This window comes from Lontra canadensis, unplaced genomic scaffold (genome assembly GCF_010015895.1).
Source record: "Lontra canadensis isolate GAN:19392208 unplaced genomic scaffold, GSC_riverotter_1.0 scaffold17, whole genome shotgun sequence".
In the NCBI taxonomy this organism is placed as follows: Eukaryota; Metazoa; Chordata; class Mammalia; order Carnivora; family Mustelidae; genus Lontra; species Lontra canadensis.
Genome location: NW_022631011.1, coordinates 12,768,400 through 12,778,338, shown reverse-complemented (window position 1 = coordinate 12,778,338; position 9,939 = coordinate 12,768,400). Strand labels below are relative to the sequence as shown.

At 42.0% G+C, this 9,939-nt stretch overlaps 1 protein-coding gene across 7 annotated transcripts in view; it reads left to right on the top strand.

Annotated features, from left to right (window-relative positions):
- The window catches only part of ASXL3 (ASXL transcriptional regulator 3), a 186,383-nt gene that overhangs the window by 94,244 nt on the left and 82,200 nt on the right, over window positions 1–9,939 (top strand). For all 7 annotated transcript variants that reach the window (XM_032859662.1, XM_032859664.1, XM_032859663.1 and 4 more), the window contains 2 exons: window positions 7,937–8,054; window positions 9,028–9,147. In XM_032859662.1, coding sequence (XP_032715553.1) covers window positions 7,937–8,054; window positions 9,028–9,147 — 238 coding nt within the window. The remainder of the gene's footprint in view (window positions 1–7,936; window positions 8,055–9,027; window positions 9,148–9,939) is intronic.

Below are 9,939 nucleotides of genomic sequence, written 5' to 3'. Positions count from 1 at the left end.
GGTAAACTAGTTAAAAAACGTTAAGAAAGAAAAGGGTAAAAGTTAAAAAAATTTAGCAGAAGAAGAGAAAAAAAATTGAAAAAGAAAAAAAATTAAATTAACTGCAAGGCTAAAGAATCATGGGGAGAAAGCCATGAGTTCCGTGCTTTGCTTTCTCCTCCTCTGGAATGCCGCTGCTCTCCTTGGTATTGAAACTGCACTCCTTGGTAGGTGAACTTGGTCCTGGCTGGGTTTCTTGTTGATCTTCTGGGGGAGGGGCCTGTTGTAGTGATTCTCAAGTGTCTTTGCCCCAGGCGGAGTTGCACCGCCCTTACCAGGGGCCGGGCTGAGTGATCCGCTCGGGTTTGCTTTCGGGAGCTTTTGTTCCCTGAGCGCTTTCCGTAGAGTCTGGAGGACGGGAATGAAGATGGCGGCCTCCCAGTCTCCGGCCCGGAGGAGCCGAGAGTCTGGGGCCCCACTCCTAAGTGCGCCCTCAGAGAATAGCGCCCAATTGCTCCCGTCACCCTGGCCTCTGGCCGCGCTCCGAGCTGACTGAGCCTGCGACCGGTTCAAGGTAACCCCGAGCTGAGAGTCACTCCTCGGCTCCGTCTCTGTAGCCGGCTTCCCCATTCTAATACCTGCGAGCTCTGCGACGCTCAGACACCCCCGATCCTTCTGTGACCCTGCGGGACCTGAGGCCACGCTGACCCCGCGTGCGCTTCACCTCGGTTAAGCCTCTGGAGCGATGTCCCTCAGTGGAACAGACTTTTAAAAGTCCTGATTTTGTGCTCCGTTGCTCTGCCGCTTGCCGGGAGCCGGCCCCTCCCCCCGCGGTCTGTCTTCCCGTCGCTTTGGATTCACTTCTCCGCCAGTCCTACCTTTCAGAAAGTGGTTGATTTTCTGTTTCTAGAATTGCTGTTCTTCTTCTCTTCGATCTCCTGTTGGATTTGTAGGTGTTTGCAATCTTTAGATAAGCTATCTAGCTGATCTCCTGCTACCTGAAGTCGTCTCAGCTGCTACTTCTCCGCCATCTTGACTCCTCCCTCCTGATGGTATTTCTTTCTGGATTTGAAATTATAGGATTGAAAGTTGTTCAATAAGATACTCCATTAGCGTTCCAAACTAGAGCTAAGTCTTGAGTAGTTGGAAAGTAGTTCAGTGACATCATCCCCCTCAAATGAATCTAGACGAATACAGTAAGTCTTATTTATGTAATGTGAGTGTCAGAATAAAACCATGTTACAGATTGAGCAACAGGGCCACCTCTAGCTAATTGAGACCTTTGGTGTGTAATAGAAAAAAACCACCTCTCATAATTTGTCACAACAAAATAAAATCTCCTCTTTCAGGGTAGCCTTATGCAGAGCAAACCTCCCACGACCAGCTAAAGTGACGTTTCTAGGGATGCTTTGGTGGCTCAGTTGGTTAAGCGTCTGCCTTTGGCTTGGGTCACGATCCCAGGGTCCTGGGATGAGCCCTGCATCGGGCTCCTTGCTCATCAGGGAGCCTGCTTCTCCCTCTGCCTGCCGCTGCCCCTGCTTGTGCTCTCTCCCTCGATCTCAAATAAATAAATAAAATCTTAAAAAAACTTAGTCTTATTTTCTTAACCTAGTCTTATTTTCTTAATCTAATCATGACTTTATATTTTTCAGGCTGTGGGATATCCAAATTTAAATAATGTTAAATTGCATTTAACTTCTATTATTTGTAACATATAATGTCAAACAGGAATTTTCTTGTTCTTCTGGAATTTTAGCTAAAGCTCCAAGCTGAGGACAGTGGGATAGAAGTATACCTATTGTAAAGAGAGTGCTAGACACAATATCAGAGGACTTAGTGAGAGACGCCAGATGGCCCTGGACCGTGCCCCAACAGCCAATATAGAAAATAGCTCAAGAGTCATTTGAAGGAGCATTAATTAAATGGATTTTATAAAACTGGATAGAGCTCTGCTACATCCTCTCTATCTTGGTAAAGGGAGGTACAGTCTCAGTGAGAGGAAGACTCAGAGAGAAACACTAGTGAAGGGTGCAGTTTTTCCCAGGAAGGAAACCTGTTGTCTCACACACTGTTAGGAGGCACACACACACACACACACACACACACACACACATATATAAATGATATATACTCTCTATATAGTTATAACTAGATAATAACTATATATAAAGTTGTAACTAGATAATAGATATATGGTTAACATCATTTGTATAACTAGATGACGTACACCATACAAAACTAGCAGCTGGCCTTCTGCCTTCCAAAGATTGTGATGCTGTGACTATGATAGCACTAGGTGAGACAACTTTGACCTTTTATTCTCCTTGTTTTAAACTCTGATCCTGGGGCACCTAGAAGAAGAGGAAGGAAATGGAGGAAGAGTAAAATCAGGAATCTCTTTGCTAATGAAGTTTTTTGAGCTGAGACATATGTGTAGCCTGGGGAGAGCAGACAGAAGCCTTCATATTAGATCTCATATCTTTAAGCCTGAAAATGAGACTGTATAAATACTTGAAGGCGACCCAAGAAGCTATGTGTTCTAGTAAAATATTGTCCAGAAATGAGAAAGGGAAATTGGTCAGAAATGTGTAAGGCAGTATTAGGAGAATAAAGTTATTTCTTGATTGTTTCATGCTGATTTCTGCCTTTTGAATAAACCACTTACATATTTTAAAGGAAGAAGAGGGCTTTTCTATTTTTATTAAAATTATTTCAAAGAATTTTTATTTATCCTTAGTAATTATTTATTGAACACCTGGTGAAGCCTAGGTAATCTCCTGGGCACTGGGATATGTCAGCGAACACAAAAAAGATGAAAATCCCTGCCTTTCAGAGTCTATATTCTGGGTTGGGGAAGGGAAGAGAAAATGACATTACACAGTATAATATATTTTCCATAGGGGGAAATAAATTACAGTGGATGGTGGGAATAGAGAATATAGCTGGAAAAGCAGTAAAGAGTGTGTTATTTGAATGTTTATGTCCCCTCAAATTCATATATGGGAATCCTAAGGTTCAGTGTAGTGGTATTGGGAGATGGGCTCTTTGGGAGATGCCTAAGTTACAAGCATGGAGCCATCATATATGGAATCTGTGTTCTTACAAAAGAGACCCCACCGGAGCTCCCTGGCCCCTGCCTGCCGTGTGAGGGTGCAAGGAGGGAGAATCCCGCAATCCAGAGGGGGCCTCTCACGATCACACTGGCACTGTAACCTCAGGCTTCCAGCCTCCAGACTGTGGAGAATGAATTTCTGTGCTTTACAGGTTACCCAGCCCAGGGTATTTTGATAGAGCAGCCCAAATGGGCTAAGGCCATGAGTCAAGTGTCAAGTGTATGAGGAGGTGAGCCATGCGGTCGTCTGAGGGAAGAGCGCGGCACGCATGGAAGAGAATTCAGGCAGAGGCTCTGAGGCAGAGGGCTTCCCAGAGTGTTCCAGGACCCCCTTCCTAAATTGCTCCAAATGCTCGGAACTATTAAGAAGCCTGTCCAAGGTGTGAGATGCAACATTCTTCATGTAGTGGAGCCTGAAAATGTATCCTGAAGCAGTGCATGAAGGCGAAGGACGCTTTTTTGGTAGAAGACACATGGTGCTTTCTCTTTGCTGGGCCTCTGCGGCGTCTTTGGGACAGAAGTGCTAGAGTGCTCCCCGTAGGCTGTGGGGAGAGACTGGGCTTGTAGAGCTGCCTTTGCTTTGAACATAAATCTCCAGTTCCTAATAAACCCACGGCAGTCATTTCAGGGAATTCTTTTCCATTTCTTTAATCTTCCTAGTCCTTCTTCAGAGCTACCCCAGCTATTTATTCCTTGAACCACCAAAGACCTTTCCTGATAGAGGTCTTAATACTGTCTCTTTCCCTGACTGGAGAGTCTACCATTGTCATGTGGCCAGTTCTTTGTCATTTGGGTTTCATCTCCACTGTCACCTCTCAAGAGATTTTTCTTCCCACCCCAGTTACTCTACCTCCTCATCTTGGCATAATTTTCTTAGTGCTTGTATGTGTGTAAAATTATTGTGCTTATTTTATGTGGTTCCTTGTCAGTCTTTTGCTAAAATGTAAAATAAAACAATTTTTTTTTTTTTGGTCTTGTTCGTTGCCATGGATCTGCAGTGTACTACAACAGAGTAAGGCCTCAATAAAACGTACTCATTGCGGAATGGGTCAATTATATAAGAAGTAACATTTATTGGATATTCACGATATGCTACTAATAGTATTAAATACTATTCTATGGATTTCCTATTTAAAATATCTTACCAACACTATTGTATTTGTTTCATAGATTTTAGCCAAGTAATTTACCCAGCATGCTCAGCTGCTTAGTTCCTTCTTTCTCTGACTCTGCAACTTTGCCCTTACCCATCACCTCACACAGTTATTAAGATGCCTCTGCACCAGTCCCCAATCTTTTGCCGATCAGCACATTAGAAGGGGGGGTTTTAACACCTGTTGGGCAGTGGTCAGACCCATTTATTTGGGGAGGTGAGGAGCATTGGAAATGGTGTGTGGAAGGTCTCAGAGATTGGTGCCCTCAGGCTGAATTTAGCTCAGAGTCATCTTTGTTTTGCTTGGTACTTTGTTTAAAAACAGGAAAAATCACCTTAAAATCCAGTGGTGTTGCATCTCTTGAGTACTAACTGCCTCCCCCCATGGGGTGTGTGCTTTTCTCACTTACTTCAGCCTTCCCCTCTTTCATTGTCTCACTCCAGTGTCCAGAAAAACATTGCCCATTTCTCAGGGGATTGTGAGGAGACCTGCAGCATATGTTCGAGCTATTGCTGTGCACCTAGTTGCAGAAATCGAGTTGGACAACCCAAAACTCCATGGACAGTTAGCTTCTTTACTTGCAGGAGGAACACCCTCCGGCAAGAGAACAGGAATCACTAGAACGCATGGGCCGCTGTACCGCCTGCCTCACGCACACGGCAGGTGCCAGAATTCTCTAGCACGGAGCCCACTCTGTCCCAGACAGCTTAGCTCCTGCGCATTGTTTTCTCCACCTCCACCCACATTCTGATCTGCTTGGAAGCTGTCCCTTGTCTCCAGAGTCAGATAAATCCTGCTTTCTGGGAAGTGAACTGGAATCCGCAGGTTAGCCTGGAGTAACTGTGGATCAGTAACTGTGATCGAGATGCCCCTTCAGATAACTGGCCTGGGATGCTCCTCAGGTTTGCCGAGCAGCTCTCTACTTGAACTGCTCTGACTAGCCTCACAGGAGTAAAAAAAACGACCTCCCAGCTTTTGCTGTCCGCCCCTAGAAATGTTATTCAGGGTCAAATGGAGTGCATGTTTTTCAGAAGTAAAACAGAAAGGTATGCATATTTTAAATACACTTAAGACAATTTTTTTTATATGGTGGGCATTTAGTTTTGGTCACCTATGAATACGTTGCTTCATTTTAGCATTTAAAAAATACTGTATTTAGGGGCGCCTGGATGGCTCAGTGGGTTAAAGCCTCTGCCTTTGGCTCAGATCATGATCCCAGGGTCCTAGGATCGAGCCCCACATCAGGCTTTCTGCTCAGTGTGGAGCCTGCTTCCTCCTCTCTCTCTCTGCCTGCCTCTGCCTACTTGTGATCTCTCTCTGTCAAATAAATAAATAAATCTTTTAAAAAAAATAAAAAAAAATAAAAATACTGTATTTAGAAATTGTTGTCCAAGTTTCTGAGCAGGAAATACATATTTAGAAAAATATCATTGAATGGTCTCTATATCGATTAGTGTTCCTCTATCCCTACCTTGGCTCCACCTTGATGCTATGGGTTGTTGTTGCTAATATTATTATTATTATTATTATTATTTTAAAGATTTTATTTATTTATTTGACAGAGAGAGATTACAAGAAGGCAGAGAGGCAGGCAGAGAGAGAGAGGGTAAAGCAGTCTCCCTGCTGAGCAGAGAGGCCGATGCAGGAATCAATCCCCGGACCCTGAGTCATGACCTGAGCCGAAGGCAGAGGCCTTAACCTGCTGAGCCAACCAGGCATCTCGTATTATTATTATTATTATTATTATTATTATTATCTCATCTCTGCCATGGTTTCTTTCTGTCCAACTACTAATTTGTCTAGAGTGCAGTCCTCTCAGCTGTAAAAGTTGAGGACAGAATTTTTATCACTTTAATAATTATTTACCACAAGTGCTATAAAAAGACTTGTCATCTTTATGATTCCAGCTTCTAAGTAGGCCCTTTGTTATTTTACCACTTTTTTTCTTAACCAGTATTTTCAAATATGTACCTACCCACCCTAACATAAAATGAATGCTTTTAAAATACCCACTTGGATTGCCAAGGGAAGAGGTTGATGAGCATGATGTATAGCCTCCTAAAAGTTAATCATTCTTTGTGCAAGTTTTATTGTCTTACGGAGTGGGCAAAAATGGACTTAATCGTAATATAAGGCACCGTGTTGCCTCGTTCTGTTTTATTGTTGCACTGATGGGTTAATGTCTATAAAGTGCTCTGAGCTCTTCACCGGGCTGTGGAGATTTAATGCAGTTGTGTACACCTGGAGGAAAGAAAGGGTAAATGTCTTAAATATTTGATAGCACGCATGCGCTCATTAAATACATTATTGACAGCAAGCTGAGGGCAAGGAGGAGGGCATTTTGTTCATTTTTGTAACCCTTGTCCCCCACCCAGTGCCTGCTACTTTATAAAAGCTCAGCAGATGTCAGAACTGAAGGGAAGTCGCTGTGTTATCCTTAGCCAACAGTATCATTTGTCATGGATTTCCCAAGCCTTCCACTTTTCCATCCAATTCTAAATCTCATCTGAATAGGCCTTCCCTCATATAAATGGCATTTAATATTTTACTTCTGTAATTATTTGATTGCTAAATCTTACAATCTACAAGTTGGACATTCAACTTATACCCTTTGCAAATAAAATGACAGTGCTTCTGACAGCAGGGGATAAACGGGCAAGGCAGTATTTTAGGCGGTTGTGACAACTTCTAGTCGAAGAACATTAATCAGCTAACTGAGTTGTTATAAAATTGGTCGAAATGACACAGAAGCCAGGAATAAAAATGCCTGAGGCTGTCTGTGGTCAGCCTTTTAACCTTCCGAGGAGTTTTAGCATCCCTGTAACTGTGAATTTAACATCTCTTCAGTTTCACGTGCTGAAGACCCTTTTTATTACAGGTAATTTTCTGTGTAAAGCGATCCGCCGGATAAGCTGTATTTCAGAACTTTTAAATGTCTTTTATTACATTATCATCACCGTAGTTGATTCATTTATGAAACACAAAGCACTCCCATTTGGAGAGATTTATTCTCGTCTCCATTTTTTTTTTTTTCTTTCCTGGATTTGCCAGAACACCGTCATGTTCGTGTTCTGAAGGTTAATGCCCAAAGTCAAGCAGACAGAAGCCAAGTGCTGCAAGGTTTCCAAGATTAGGACTGATTCCCTTCACAGAAATAAATGATTCCTGCCATGTTCAGTGATTCTGTGCAGCGCTCCCCACGGCTGAGCGAGTGCGTCAATACCGTAGTCCTTACCTGCCATACATACTGACGACACTCGGTGTTAACTTGATTGACCGAGCAGTGCGCTGGAGAGGATGCACCTGCAAGAGAAGTGCAGACACATCTATTTTTATCCCCGTCTCGAAACATTTATTTTACATTTCTTTCACTTGGGAGTCATGGTTTCAAGTTGCATGGGCTCCCAGACCACACGGTTAAGGTAGAACAGACCTTTAAGCGCTGCTTTGTTTTCAGAATTATACTCCAAATGGGCTCAGGTAGCTGCCCTTTGCCAATGCCAGACCGTCTGCTTTTGAGGGAAAATGACATGAAGATGACTGTTGAGAATCAGGACAAATTAGTGACTCTGTGGAATTTAAGTCTCTTAAGAGGTTGTATCTAATGATGGGCGAATGGATCATTTAATTCAATTAGGAGAAATCATGTTAGCTATATTTTTATGTTACATTTTATTATCATGTTTTGTAGGCTTTGAGGCAGCAGCAGAAGAGAAGAAATGGAGTCTCAATGATGGTAAACAAGACTGTTCCTCGTGTTGTTTTGACACCATTAAAGGTGTCTGATGAGCAGTCGGATTCACCTTCAGGTAAATAGCTAAAATACTGTATGCTTGGCCAGTTTCTTCCCGGAGGAGACTTCTTCACTGAGAGAGATGTCACGACTTTTCTCTGCAACCGAATAATATTTCTACTTGAGGTTTCGGTTTAAATTTTTTTTTTTTATATACTTTTGACTCTTTCAGTGAGTCCAAGCTAATAGGGCATTTCGCTTTCAAGAGAATAAAAGGCACCAGCATGCTCATCATCAAAGGACTTCATTTGCTACTGTCAGTAGGTGTAAGGAAATGTGTGGTACTGCTCCGTGGATTTTTTTTTGTTGTTGCTTTGGCTTTTGTTTGAATGTTGAACTTTAATGGTGGACCACATGCTGATGTGTAATGCCATCAAAAGCAGTTCTTCCGTGAGTGTGAATTTGTTTTTCAGTCTTCTGCTGCAAAAATCAGCCATCCTTTATTAGTTTCTGTGTTCTGGGAACATTCTTCTCACCTCAGTGCAACCCTGACCTTTTCTTCTAATTTACCTTCTGTCACTTTATCAGCTGTGTACCATTCTGTTTATTATAGATTGATGTTTGCATTTTCTGGTCCTATTTCAATGTTAAGTTATTTAGAAAGGTATGATCTCTCCTGGTCTCCAAGCTTCTCCTCTCCCTTCATGTTTCTGTCTCTCTCTCGCATCGTCTCTAAATGGTATAGAATTGTCGAAGCTTATCCGTGTGTTTTTACAAAGGATCTGAGTGTTTCTTTTAAAAGCTATCAGATCAGTGAAAGTGTTTTTGACTTCACTATTAGGCCATCTGTTCTTGCTTTTTGTTCTGTTTGATTGATTTATTGGGCTTTTCTCTTTATATCCAGCAGAGGAATCAGATTGTGGCCAAAGGTAGTGAATTAACTTATAAAAAAGGAGATTATATCTATGGTTTTTGAAATAATTTTAGATTTTTTCTTTTCAAGGACAGCAAGAGGAAGATAATGACATAATAACTATTTCCTTTTTTAGGATCCGAATCTAAAAATGGTGAAGCAGACAGTTCAGATAAAGAAATGAAACATGGGCAGAAATCTCCCACTGGAAAACAAACAAGTCAGCACTTAAAACGATTAAAAAAGTCTGGTTTGGGTGAGTGTTCAATAGACTATGATATTTCACATTTTAGAGATTTATATCTTTTTCAATGAAATGATGGAAAATTCTTAGAACATTTTTTTAATGGTTAAACAGGGAAACTTAACAATCTTTCCAGTTTATCTAAACCAAAAAAGATACCAAATAAGAAAATACAGTTCCAATAGATTGGGCTTAAGCATATTGCTGAATTTATAAGTGATATTATTGGGTACAGATAGGAGATTTAAAGTGATCGGTGTAGTCAAGAAATGATCTGCCAAGTCATGGTTTTATCTACCGTGCCATATTTTGTTGCTGCAACTGGGCTTCAGTTTATCAGAATATACTGCATTAGAGGAAAAAATGCAACTTTTGGGAAAGAGTTCATTCAGCCATCAAGGACATTGTCACTGGGGTCTGTTGCCATAAAGCTGCTCTGCTTTGCTTTTCATCTGTGCTGCTTGAAATATTCAGTAGTGCTTGTTGGAAGAACAGTGTAAAATTGCTGAGAAGTATAGGAGGCACAGTCCCCGGGTCCTGTAAGTCCGCAGCAGGTTTTCTTACGCTGATTTCCTTCCTGGTCATTTGCCTCAGGAACTCAACAGCAGCATTCAGGGAAAGCGTAACATGAGAATTCGAGACAAAAATAAACCTGTCCAGAGCTGAACATTGTAGTTCTCTCCCGAACCTGCCTTGCTGGATGTGTGGACCTAATGGCTTCACGTCTCTCTCTCAGTTGGTCCACCTCCGAGGAAGGGTCATGATAATGACTGGATCATTGTAACGTTTGTAAAATGGTTGGTA